Genomic DNA, 13974 nt, shown 5'->3' on the forward strand with positions numbered 1-13974 from the left:
ATGCCTGTGACGCACTTGCTTTTTCCTTCGCTTTACAAACCATCACAAAATGGGTCTCTTTCCCACAGCCTTTACATATCTGACCAATGGTGGGGCATTTACCGTTGTGAGAAAACAAAAGTCCACATCTAAAACATAACTTATTACTGGTAAACAGCACTTTGTGTCCTTCAGTCATTTGCTTTGGCTTACTTTTTATACTCATGACTGATTCACTCCAAGCACCTCCGGCCTCCCATTTCAGCGGCTCATATTTAAGCACGCTCCTCAGCTCTGGCAGCCATTAACACTCGCTCCAGACTAAGAGTTTCTCTCAGCATTGGTAGTCTGAATGAATCTGACAAACATCCATCAATAACTCTAAGTCGCATAGCTTCCTCATCATTACATTAATTGAACTTACAGTGTTGGTTGCGTTTCAAGCCTCTCCAAAAATTAATCAATAGTTTTACCAGCTTTTTGGCGATCTGGACTGAAAATGTATCTTTTGTAAGCTTCGTTTGGTACTGGACTGAACTTTAGAGTCAGCGTTTCTTTAATCTGACAATATGCAGTTACTTCGCTAGTTTGCGGGCATTTTGTTTAATACTTCTTACACATCTTTACCAGCACGATTTTTGAGAAACTTGATAATCTTTTTATTATCAGTCTCTTCGAGTGAATCTATGAAATCATCAAATGTCTCCATCCACGCAGACCAGCTATCGCCAAAATTTTGCTTTTTGGTGGTATCGAAAGGTGGTGGCGGTTTCAGGAACACAGCAGCGTTATAGACCAGTGTGGAATTTAATGACACCGCTGGTGGCTCCTTGTGACTTGTTGTTTGCAACTCATCTGCAAGACCTTGCGCTGTGCTGGCCTCTGACTCTCTTTAATGAGTGCTGGAAATTTAACTTTTTTTGTAGTCATCTGAAAAAAAGACATTATTTATTGAATCTTTCTCTGCACCTTTTTTTCCGAATACCAGTGAAGTTGCTCTGAGCCCCACATGGCAACTTTTAAATTGATAGCTTCAGATATGGACGGCTCCGTAAGCATAACCCTGAACACTTCTCCTTGAGGTAGCTTCACCAAATTCAGTAGTATGACAACTCTCTTCAGGGCATTCAGTACGTCATTTATTTCTTTTTGTCTAAATGTCAATTTGCATTTTGTAGCACCTGGTTGATCTCCACCTTGCAGCAATTCTGTTCACAGCGTTATTATATAAATTATGATTATCAGCAGCTGCGCTTCATAAACCAGGTTGAATCTGTTTTCAACGTTAACACTCAGTATATTGTACAATTTTATCTTGCGTGGCAGCGCGGTACCATTTTGTATGGCTTGACCAACAAGTTCTCGACCATCAACATGTAAATTCTTTGCAACGCTTTCATGGTCTTCACTTGCTTTACAGCAGCGGGAGTTCCACTTTGACTCCACATGCCTGAAGCATTGTTTGCGTTCTTCGACAACGACACACGTGGCACGCACAAGTAGTTCACTTGGACCACGGCAAACACTCTGGGACAGCATGGTCATTCTTCGGGTTACTTATGCCCTATCTCGTCACCATTTGTAGCATCCTCTCAGCAGTGGTACCCGCCAATGACCGGAGCTTAGTATTACATGTCTTTATTCTGATGAATGTAACTGCAAACTCAGCATTCTAAAACAAGCCTTCATGACATTGCACTCTCACATACGTCATAGCTCTACGGAGTTGTTTAGGAGGCAAAAAGGTTCCGTCATAAAATATTGCAAGACACTACACCGAGTAAAGCTAACCTCTTATGCATATTTCCATACCACCTTCAGAAGACCATTTGTTGCATGAAGCTCACCCATTAACGTAACAAAACACAGTAAAACTTAAGCTAGTGTATTCCATTGTTCTCCAAAACTGATCTACCATGGGCTTTTGTCTACGAAAAGGCTTATCAGGACTGGAATGGTAACAGACCTAATCCTCGCAGTGGGTACAGACCCAGCAGTTATGATCTCCTACAGTATACTTGGGTGTTGCTTTCAGAGCCCAGGAAGGAGTGGATGCAAGCAGGAATTCCACCAAATACTTTGAAGAGATGGCTGAGATGCGGGGCAAAAGACTAATGGCAAAATCAATAATATCAAATTATGTTTGTGAGGTAATGGAGATAAACATTTGTGGGGGAGAAACAGGCTGAAGACCGGAAGCTACTGATAATGTTTGAAGCCACGCCAGCTCCTCAGCCATGAATCCATTATGAGGGAGGCTCGCTAACAGGGGTGCCAACTGTCTTTAGTTTAATTAGCCTTTACAGTGAAACAATGACTTTCTGTTTCGAGAGAGTATTCAATTTCAACTCTTTGCATTACACAGTTATATTAAGTCATGATGATAAAGCATGGGCACTATACCGTACTCACCCATTTTCACCAGTTTCACAGCAAAAGAGTTAAGACGGCAAGTAAAGTTTTATGTACTCAATTTTTTTTTTGTAATAAAAAGATTTGCATGAGGACTAAACTAATAAATACACTCCAAAGAAAAAAAATGATGAGAAAATGAAATGTAGTCTAGTACAAAAAATGTACGAAAAATATAAGTTTACGATAAAAAATAAAAGCTGTTACAGTTCAAATATATAAGCCTTTACTGGCAAAGGCAACCAAAAGGGCACTTCTACTCCATTTGTAGAAGGGGTAAGTGAAAATAATGTGATGCTATGAGGGCATGAGTGCACCGCTCTGCCAGAGACTTCTTTTTTTATTTTTATTTTTTAAGTTTAATATGAAGCTGCACAAACCTAGGGTTTGGACCTCATCAGGCAGGCTAAACACTTCCTCCATGAGCACAGCATCTATATGCATGTATATATATCTCCTAAGACAAAAAGATAGCATCTTTATATCTGCGCATTACTATGTCAAAGGGCAATGACATCTATTATTAGGTTACACCCTTTTCCTTATGGATCAAGACACTTTAACAGAGATAATGAGACATTATAGAAAACCCTCATGAAGCTACAATGTAGTTGTCAAGACATACATGTCCAACACGCGCATCCCAGAAAGTTTTAGCACCCAAACTGGAGCTGAAAAAAAATGCAACTCTGTCACAAAGAAGAAAAGAGCCTCCTTTACTTTTTTCTTGAAACAGTGGCAACGACAACAGTAGTGGCATTTTCATAATGTACGTAGAAAAGTACAGCTTCATATGGCTTTTTAACTCGCATCCATCAAATTTGGGCGCATAACACACAAAATTCTCAGATATCCTTCATTCAAAGAATCTTTCTGCTGGCCTTGAAGCCTGCCTGAGCCATGGAGTAGACACAGTGATAAGAAAACTTCAAAGTACTAACTGTTCGTTTAAAGGCAAATGCCTTTTTACTTGTATCAGAGATCAACACTCTCTCACACCAGAGTCCAAGTCAAACAGATCTCGGAGTAGATGAGTGTCTCACAGGTAGGTGAGGCTAGTAAAAGAAAGAAAAATAATGAGGCACGTTGATAGCACACTAAGGGACTCAACTGATTGGGAATGGTCCCTCTGTTGCCTAATCAACCAGATTGCTTAGAAAGCAGTCCGATGTTTGATGAAGGAAGAAAATGAATGACACAGAGGACGGTGCAACCAAACAAGCGCTGCAAATACACGCAGCTTGAAGGGAAAGAGAAGTGGCATCCACAGACCGTCCTACATTGTGGTATGGCAGTAGAAAGAGCAGATGACTGCAAGCCTCTAGCAGTGAGGCATGGAATAGTCTTGTTTGTGCAGGAGGGTTGGAATGATGCTGGCACTTAGCTCAGACATATAGTCTTGAATCACACGCAGTTTTCCATGGGCATCCATAGGAGGATCTCCCAGGCCTACCGATCACCATTCAAATCTAGTGATGGTATATAGGGGCAAGTCAGTCCATAGCCTCAAGACTTGTGCAAAGAAAGCCAGTATTCGTGTTCATTACGATAAGGCAGTGTTTTCCAAACTGTGGGTGGTGAGCCAATATTTGGTCGGTTGTGAAGCTAGAAGCAACAAATAAAGATGCCTTTAAATTCTGTATTTATATTGTCATTTTATCAGCGCTTCAAAGACAGGGGGGGGGGTCAAATGTCAGGCTATGTCTTCTGACAAATTGCTGCTTATTTAACATAGGAATTGGTGTTAACAACACTTCTCTCTTTGTAGTCAGAGAAAGAAAAGTCAAGTGAGTTATTTGACAATCTTGCTGGGGTACACAGAGTGTGAAAGGAAAGGCTCTAGGATGTCATTTTTTATAACGCACAACAAAAGAAATATCTGCAAAAGAACTGTACACATTCAGCAGTTAGGACAGCAAAAATTAAGCACATTTTGTACGCATTTGTATTTGGATTTATATAGTGCTTACTACCTCTGACAAGGTGTTGAAGCACTTTACAGCAAGTAGCACGCTACTGTAGAACCAAGGTTAGTTGTTAATCTTGTGGTTATTGTTGGTTAGTGAGATTAGGGCAAAACCAAAGGGTATGATGGACAGAGTGTTGAACATTTCAAGCACTCACCCCCCGTCAACTGATCTGGGTTTAATCCATCATCATTCTTTAGCTCACTCCGCCACCCCAGTTCAGACATGGCCATATGCAAATCAGTCTGACCCTGTGCCTCATGGGAACAGTCCAGCCGAACTGCCAAGCCATGTCTTCCTAGACCGGAAACAAGCATCCTCGGACCGGTTTCGGGTTCATAAACCTCATCAGCCAGGCTATTTTGAATCCGGTGGCAAAGTAAGCAAGAGACCCACGTCTGGGCATACCCTGCCAACTTAGGGCGAACAAAGCAAAACCAAAGGGGATGATGGACGCAGTGTTGAACATTGCAAGCACTCACTCCCAGTCAACTGATCTGGGTTTAATCCATCATCATTCTTTAGCTCACTCCGCCACCCCAGTTCGGGCTGGACTGTTCCTATGAGGCACAGGGTCAGGCTGATTTGCATATGGCCATGTCTGAACTGGGGTGGCGGAGTGAGCTAAAGAATGATGATGGATTAAACCCAGATCAGTTGACTGGGGGTGAGTGCTTGCAATGTTCAACACTCCATCTATCATCTCCTTTGGTTTTGGTTAGTGAGATTAGTCATGTGCGCTCAAGAAAAACTGCATGTGTTTACTCCAGTTACTTCGTGAAATAATAATTCCAGGTAAGTGCGATCATTAGAGGGGGTTATGTAGGGTTAGGTGAATGTCAGGTAAGAAGAGGGTTACTCCGAAGAAAGAAAGGAGAGGAACCAAGCGGAGTAAGTTGAGGTCAATTTTTCATGCAGGGTTTAGGCGAATAGTGGGAGAAGGCTTTCTGAGTTCGCAAGCAAGAGACAAACTATTACATAGTGCTTCATATCTGGGGCAGAGTGCTTAAACATGAGACTCCGAGTCTACATGTCATTTAAAACATTAAAGCCCTAGCTTGTTGTGTCTTAAGCCTAAGACTAACCTTTTAAACAAAGCCTGGAGTATCCCAACCTTGGTACAGGGTCTATACACTGCACAGGGGGAGATGGCGTAGTAGATAAAAGGTCTCATTTAAAGATATTCTCTCACTATTCTGTAAATAAACGTTTTTTCTCACTAAAACAAGTTATTTGGCATTGGCTTAGAGCCCCCACCAATGTGTAATCAGATTTATACCCTTTTTTGTCACCTAATCCAATCCAAGTGTACGTTGGGTGTGTTTGTGTATGTGACATAGGTATAAGCGAAGCAGAGTGATACCTGCGGGTTCCATTTTGGATGTCCGGGGTACTTTTCTGTCCACAAGTTGAAGATAAAGTTTTTCTCTCAAACAGTGACAGTGCATCAGGATGTAGGAGGTAGGAGAGCTAGACCGTGAACTGAGGACAAATGAAACAAGGCGCCTGTGGAAAATTCAATTAGGTCCTTCCTGTAGCACTGCCACTTACTAGATGGTAGAAGTGAAGGGGGCTGCAGTCTGTTGTTCAGAGTGAGAAGGGTACTTTAGGTAATACCAGCATCGTCTCGCTTTCCTGATCACTGCCTTTGTAACTGTTCAGATGGAGGTGCAGAGAGTTCACACCTCTTTGTGCTTCTGTTGGGGGTGCTCCAGCTTGGAGACTACTCTGCTGTGAGAGGTCATCACCCGACACAAAGGCTGTGTCTACAGAACTTCAAAGAGAAGTACTAGAAAAGCAAGCCACCACAAGCCCATTCTCCTGCCTGCTCCTCTTGTTTTGATCCTTTTAAAATCTGTTTACATCCCACCTCAAGTAAAAATAAATATGTGCTTCACTCCGGTCTCCCAATCACTGGATGCATGCAGTCCATCCACATTCTTTCACGTTGGTGTGTAGAGCACCTAGGGCATACTGTAACCTGCATAGAAGGTTTGGCTGACCTTTCACAGCCACATCACCTACATGTGCCGGTCTGCCAGCTGGGCTGCCCTGCATGCGAGAGACCGCTCTCGTGCTCTAAGCAAACAAGAGCCCCCACTACGGTGTCACCACCCACAGCGTCAACGAAGATCCAGCCACCCAGCTACAGACAAACGTTCCTGGGACAACTGCCTGTGTCTATCCATGCACACGCGAGAAAGAGCTGGTAGACAGATATTTCAAAACACCATCTGCTAGAGGGCCACAGAGACTAAGCTGGGGCTGAAGTCCTCTTGTACTTTAGGGTGCTTTCTACATGGCGACTGAGCTGCCGGTCAAAGGGTCAGTGATGCAATCGGTAACTATTCCGTAAATCCAACAGCACTATCAGCGGTTTCTGAAGAAAAACAAATGCACACAGCTGTAACGCGGAACCTCAAACAAGACCTTGCTCAACCCAAACCTCCTTCAAACACCTGAAGCCCCTCCGCCACATCGTGCCGTCCCTATAGCGGAAAGCCCCGCCATTGTGCACTTCCAACCACAACCACCAGACGCGAAAACAGTTCACCCGCAATCTAACGCAGTACTTGAAATGCAAAAATAGAATGGAAAATGGCAAAATAGAAGTGCAGGTACTCTGAACCAGAGTACCTGCTTGTTTCTGAGAAGTGCCGGTACTCTCCAATTAAACGTATTACGTCACTCTTGAAAAGTGCCAGTACTCTCCCTCTCAAAATAAAAAGGTGCCGGCACTTAGTACCGGGCAGTACCAGCCTATTCAAAGCACTGATCTAACGACACAAAGAGGCAGCTCACTCCAAGGGCAACCTCGGACACACTAATTGTGGAGTGTGAAGGAAACAAAGATTTTATTGGATCAATACAAACCTAGACACTTTAAAAAGGTGATGAAAAAGGATAAATATTCACTTAACCCCGATTTCCTCACATTATCAATCGTGAGCAAGATAAGTTTATAAGTAAAACTGTGTTTCTGTGCAAATGCAGTGGCCATTTCAATGGAAAATGTGCTGTCTGTGAATGATGCATTAGTTACATTGAAATAAAACATTGACCGCCTCATGTCTAATTAACCTAGGTGAGTTGAGAAAGTCTGTGCATCTAAAAAGTGGGTTGTGGTTCTAAAAAGCTTGGGAAGCACTGCTTTAAGTTCTTTTGAATTTCAAGCCTGGCCAAGGAAGCACTAGAGTTAATACTAAGGTTGCAATGCCAAGATCATGCAGTCTTAAACGGAGAGTGGTGATGTGGTCACAGTTCTTCTAGTTTATGATCAGACTGGAAGCAGCATGCAGTAAAGCGGTCAGTGTGTCCAGGAGGAAGTCAGGGAGGCCACTCAGCAGGACACTGCCCCATCCATGTGAGACAGTAAGAGGATTTGCACTATGGCTTGTAAGTTGCTTATGGGAAGGTGATTAATTCTGCAGACAAGGTCGATGGGGAACCAGGCATAGGTCTGTTTTTAGATTATACAATATTTGATAGGCTAATTCACATTTAGAAATCAATGGATGTAGCACTGTGGTAGACAGATGAAGATACATCTGAGGATCAAGTGGGTGAATCAAGCTTAGATCTGTAGGAGAGTGCTGCTGTTCATTGTGGCAAATTCATTTTTAGACAAGATGAGTTTAAGATAAACAGCCTCCACACACTTGTTATAGAGGTAACCACAAACACTCTTGATGGACGAAATCAGGGAGTATACAGACATGGATTTGTGCTGCAGTATGAAACTGCTTTGTACGTGCCCTTTTTATGACACCAGTATCACACACATTGGTACAGTATGCACCAGCATTGTATGAAGTATGTACTTTATATGTACCAAGGAAGAGTCCAAATTCCTCAAAAATATCTTTAGGATTTACCAGTACCATGCCCATAAATAGGCATCGCTTTCAAAAGATCTGAATTTCTGTTTCACAATCCAAGTAGGTTGATGTAGGAAAGTCGTCCTTTTTGCAGATATCACCTCCATTTATTGACAGATACTGGTTGTTACTGGACTCTGAAAGTGCACTGGGCTCTGCTAACCAGGACCTGGGACAGTGCTCTGTCTTTTAAAGTATGCGGTGTTTGGTATAATTATATCTGGCCAAGACACCCTACTGTAAGGCCCTAATACATAACAAGGCAGGGAGGTTTAGGGACCCCAGTGGGTTTAGTGCACTGAAGTGTGAACTGCTTTGGTGTCTAATTTCAGTTTAAAGCCAGCACTATCTTGCACGCTGCTTTTAAAATAAAACCATGTCCAATTTCGACTTCGGAAGTATTTTAAATTCCAAGTCTTAAACAAACTTTTTATTCCATATAAGTCACCCCTAAATTCCGTTCTAGTGCCTCAAGGGTAGGGTGCCTTGTAATTAAAAACAGGGACATTACAAAATATGTTTAATAGGCCCTGGTGAGGAAAAAATGACCAACTTTGTTATTCCCCATTGTAGTGCTGCTATCTGCTTAGGCTAACATGGGGAGGCTTTATTAACCTTTAATAAAGTATAATTTTTGATTGAAAATAGCTAGCAACATGATTCAAAATATATACATAAAATAGTTTCAATACTTCCAACAACTTGCCATGGTCATATTTATTATAACTATTGCAGGAAAGTAGTTTTAGAACTTAGAGCTTTTCTGAAGTTACCTAAAACACCCCGGTAGCAGCCTCTTCTGATTGGCAGGCCTTTGATAGCCTGAGCCAAACTGCTCCCTGATTAGGTGTGAAGAGGCCTGGGGCTGAAACAATAGAAGCATCTGGTGGGACAAGATCTGCTGCCTGCAAATACCAGGACGGGAAGGGGGCTGGATAGCCAAACTGGTCTTCAATAGGAGAAGCACAGGAACAAGACCCACCCCTAGTCAGATGGGAGCCTCTCTAATTAGATTAGGGGGGCAGCTGGTCTGGAAAGGGAATATAGGGAAAAGTTAGACACATCTGTGGGTCGGGTTAGCCAGACCTGAACTCCTAGGAGAGATTTTCTCCATTTTGATTTTTTATAAGATTTACATTCTGGGTCAGAAATATGCCACACTTCCTGGAAAGTGGTCATACCAGAGGGTGGCAACTTGAACCCCATTGAATGGGGGTGCCCCCTCTTGCCAGGCCAGAATATGGAATAACTATGGGAGAGCTGCCATGCACCTAAAACCTCTGCTTGGAAACATCAGAAGAAGGCTCCATGGACTGCACATGAAAGGATTGAACTCCTAAGGACTGCACCTGCTGCACTCTCAAGGCTTCATAAAGAGAGGACTTTGCCTGGCTTCAAAGATCAAGGAGTGAACTCCCTAATCAGCAACAGGAAGAACATTTCTGGAAGATGTCTCCTGCATCATCACCAACAAGGACAAACCCAGCTGACCAGTTTGACCTGGATTTGGCCAGATGCATTGTGAGATTTGCAGTCCCAAAACCCAAGAGGCAAATCGGAGCTTCTGGACCCTGGGTTGGTGTTGTGGGTCCTCCAAGACCCTCAAATGACCTTTCTGGAGTTCTGAAAGTTTGGTAAATTTTTGGACAACTTTTTGGGAAAAGCTCCGTAAGGTGACCGATCTTGACAATGAGAGTCAAGCAGACGACTTTGAACCGTGACTCGGCCATATAGGATTGCGCCGATAAAAGCTCCCGAGCTCGTCACCATCAACGATGAAGGCAAAGACCTCCAGGACCCACCGGGGAATCGTGCTGCAGCAGGCTGCCATTGCCGAACCTAAGTCCAATTTGCCGAAGCCAATCCCTCGACGTCCAAAGAAAAAGCTCTAAAAAAGTGACTAAGTGCAAAGGTAAAAACTTGATCGGCCCCGACCACTATGTATCCGAACCACGCTCCATCACGATCAGCATGAAACTTTGACCAGTCCAGCACGACCAGATTGCCGCGGTTGGCACCTTTGACGTTTAGGCACTAGAAAGCACATTTTTTAATTTAAACTTAAAAAATTCATATCTCCAATTACCTACATTGGGTTTTTGTCATTTTGGTGTCAATTTATGGATAAAAATATTCTCTATTGTTAGAAATTGGTGTTGAATTTTTATTGTGTGTTGTGTTTTACTTATTTACTGTTTTGATGATATTAAATGCTTTGCACACCTGTCTACTAAGTTAAGCCTGACATCTTGTCAGACAAGCTACCAAAGGTTGAGGACGATTACTTTATTCAGACTTGACTGGGCCTTATTTGTGATTGTGATGTTCTTAGTAGCTGAAGGTACTACCTGCACCTAATAATAAACCACCTTCCGACAGTTGGCATATCGCGCACCCAGAAAGCTTAGAGAGCATTGGCTTCCCAGAGGATATAGACATTACAGAAGCCTCCTTCTCATCATGGAACTTCATTTGTGGATTCTCCCTTGGAGCTGAATTAAAGTGAGGAGAGGTGTACGAAGGGCTAGCCTTTATAAAATCAAACAGGAGGCGATCATGTGTCCCAACTGAGACAATAGGGTGCCATCCAACCAGATCATCCCCCTTTGGTCACTTCTCTCACTTATGACCTCAATGGTGGGACTGGGGGAGATGTTTCTTCAAAATGTCGTCCTTTTCAGCCTACTTAGGAAGCTACGGGCAAGAGTAGGGGGAGGAAGACCAAGCACCGTCAAAATTCAAGGAAAAAGCCACCTTCAAAACAATCATTTTCCCCATCGGATTCTCCTAATAATGAAGTCTACAGGTAACTGTCAGACAAGTTTAGCACCTGATTTTTCCAACATCCAGTAAAGAATCCTCTGAAGCTGTTCCAGCATCCTCTTGTTCATGGTTAAGAACTTTTTAAAGAAGCGACTAATGATCAAACTTCTCAAGAAGGTGACATTGGCATGCAAGCAGAATTACTGTTGACTGGGAAACACAATTATGGACAAACTCAAAATGCCTCCAGTATGCATCTTGGAGATTCAAATGATGTTTGTAACCCCCATTTAGCTCAAAAGAATGTGGTTTTCAAGAGTACTTGTTTTGATGGAGGAAGACAAAGGAAAGATTTACTCCTCAACAACTATACCGGATTATCCACCCCTTCCCTATACTGATGGATTTAATTGCTTATTTCCAAGCCACAAACCAATATGCTCTGTGATGTTTCACACAAAGTCATCCATTGTATAAGAAGCCCAAAAAAATACATATTTGAGCAAACTGATAACTTTCGGACACTGGGTGTTAGACAACTGCATCACCCCTACAAATTTTCCTTTAAATGGCTGTCTTGTGTTAATATTTTCAATAACTAGTTGTGGAGTTCAAGTATGTCTTTAAAGGTTCAATTTCCAGAAAACCAAACCTAAGCCTTCCCATTTGGCTTTAAACTAGTTTTTTGTGTGCATTTATCAGAGTCCAGGGCATACTTTGTTGGGGGCAGGCACCTTTCTAACATGTGAAAGATGTTGAGTTTGTAAATAAGTTTTCATTTTTCAAAGCCCAGGTGGAATATTAGCATTTCCAAACTAAGCTAATGATAATTGACCCTACAACCTGTAAAACACATCTATATCACAAATTCCACCACAGGATTTCCCACTGATATTAACCAAGCAATGTATCTAGAACGTTTGTGATTTGCAAATGTGGGAAAATGTTTTGTTCGGTCCAATTTTTACCGTTATACAAATTACCTGCCAGATAATAGATTGAGAGGAATTAAGTGAGAAAAAGGGAAAGAGGAACCAACGGACAAAAAAAAGGAGAAATGTAAAAGAAGGGAGAAAATTAAGGAGAGGAAAGAAAGAAAGGGTGAAAGAATAGAGAATTGTATTTGAAGGGATATTAAAAAATACAGAAGGAAAGAAATGAAACAAGTCATGGAAGGGAGTAAAAGTATGAAGGGAGGGAAAGGAGGAAGGGTAAAATATGGAGAGGAAGAAAATAGAAAATGAAGATCAAAAAGAAGAATCAATGAAGTAAGGAAGTGGAAAATTGACAGGAAATGATTATTACCTTTCTCGATAACAACATCTAATAGGAGTATGGTAAAGATATGTTGAGTATTATACTTTTTAAATCTGAAAATCAACTTTTATTGGAGAAATACACTTTTGAATGTGAGTGCAAATGGACATTCTCACACAATTGTCGTTACGCATTTTCATCAAAAGAGGAAGGTCTGCCTAACAAGTGCACAGTATTAGTGGAAAAAGGCTTCCTCACTAGAGACGACACAACTCTCCAACTCTTCCTCTGTTTGCAAGCGTGAACATTACATACCAACACAGAGAGGTCATCCAGCTGGAAGATATCGTCCGGCACTCCAGAATTCTTCAGGCTGTTGGCTCGAGCCACGATTGCCTCAAAAAAGAAAGATGATTCAATTAATCTGGTGAAAACCACAGAGGGCATGTGGTGCAAGCTTACTGATGAAGATCGGTGTGCTAGGATGAAAAAAAAGGAAGACATGGGCGAGATGGGGACAAAAGGAAGGAAGGCGGCAGGGGGTGGGAGGGGGTACTACCTGGAGTAATAGTAAAGAAATAAGGAAACAGCTTGAGTGTGAGAACAAGAATAGGGCTTGGGTCATAGCAAAGCTAAAGGGAGAGAAAATGGGTATGTAAATGGAGAAAGGAGGGTCGCAGGACAGCACTACTGAGAAAAAAAAGAGGGAAACATTGCTTGGGTCTGGAGGAGGAGGAGGCGGCAGGGGGCAGCTGGCTGAGAGAAAGAGAGGCAATGCATGGGGGACAGAGTGAGGGGGACAGGAAAAAAAAAAGCAAGGCAGAGCTCAAGCGAGCGTAAGGAAGGAGGAAAGATTTGGATGCCATTAAAGAGAACATGATTTTAATCAGAAGAAGAAGATAGGTATGGTATGGTGGGTGAAATAAGGAAAAGCCTAGGAAGAGCTTGGCGTAGGAGGAACAAGTTACTTACCCATATTAATTATTTTCCAGGTATATTCTATTTCCCTGCAGATTTCTAACATAAATCCACTCAGGTGCCAGACTGAATCCAGAAACTTAAAATAGCTCTACCCCACCAGGCATAAAATGCAACCTAGCGCACTTACTTTTTTTCCAAAACATTAGGGACAGAGAGGAAATCAACAAAAAATTAACTTGGCATTGCAACAAAAAAAAAAACAAATCAACCACAGTCAAACCACCACACCTCTCTGGGTTGAGACCTGCAGGAATGGTGAGGAATCTGCAGGTAGACAGTGTATCCACTAGAAAGATGGTTACTGAAGGTAAGTAACATTTTCATCTCATGGATACTTCTGCCGCCAGTCCTCACCTCATGAATCAATACCAAAGCTGAAAAGAGAAGTCGTACCACAGGGAAGGGTAAACATATCGCAACACTGATTGGAGGCAGAGAACACACAAAGGTAAAACCAGAAGCATGCTACAACAGAAGAGCAACTGAACACAACAGAACAGCAACTGAACAAATGCAAAGAGTACAAACAAACTTAGCTATAGGATAGTTTACAGCAGCAACAATCTAAAGTACATCTAAAATAAAGTACCGACATTTGGTTCAATAGGTCCAAAAGGCTCGAATAGGGCACATACAGGCAAGAGGCCACGGAGCAAGAATAATATCAGAGCCTCCTTCAGATCGAAGCACAAAACGTGCCTTAACAGGATCCAAGTCAGATGCCACTGCGGCTGAAG

At 42.3% G+C, this 13974-nt stretch overlaps 1 protein-coding gene across 3 annotated transcripts in view; it reads right to left on the reverse strand.

The window, feature by feature from the left end:
• Nucleotides 1-13974, reverse strand: part of FLII (FLII actin remodeling protein) — a 291687-nt gene that overhangs the window by 151306 nt on the left and 126407 nt on the right. For all 3 annotated transcript variants that reach the window (XM_085628978.1, XM_085628977.1, XM_085628974.1), the window contains exon 5: nucleotides 12572-12652. In XM_085628978.1, the coding sequence (XP_085485104.1) occupies nucleotides 12572-12652 (81 nt within the window). The remainder of the gene's footprint in view (nucleotides 1-12571; nucleotides 12653-13974) is intronic.

The sequence above is a fragment of the Triturus cristatus genome, chromosome 10 (assembly GCF_964204655.1).
Source record: "Triturus cristatus chromosome 10, aTriCri1.1, whole genome shotgun sequence".
Taxonomy (NCBI): domain Eukaryota; kingdom Metazoa; phylum Chordata; class Amphibia; order Caudata; family Salamandridae; genus Triturus; species Triturus cristatus.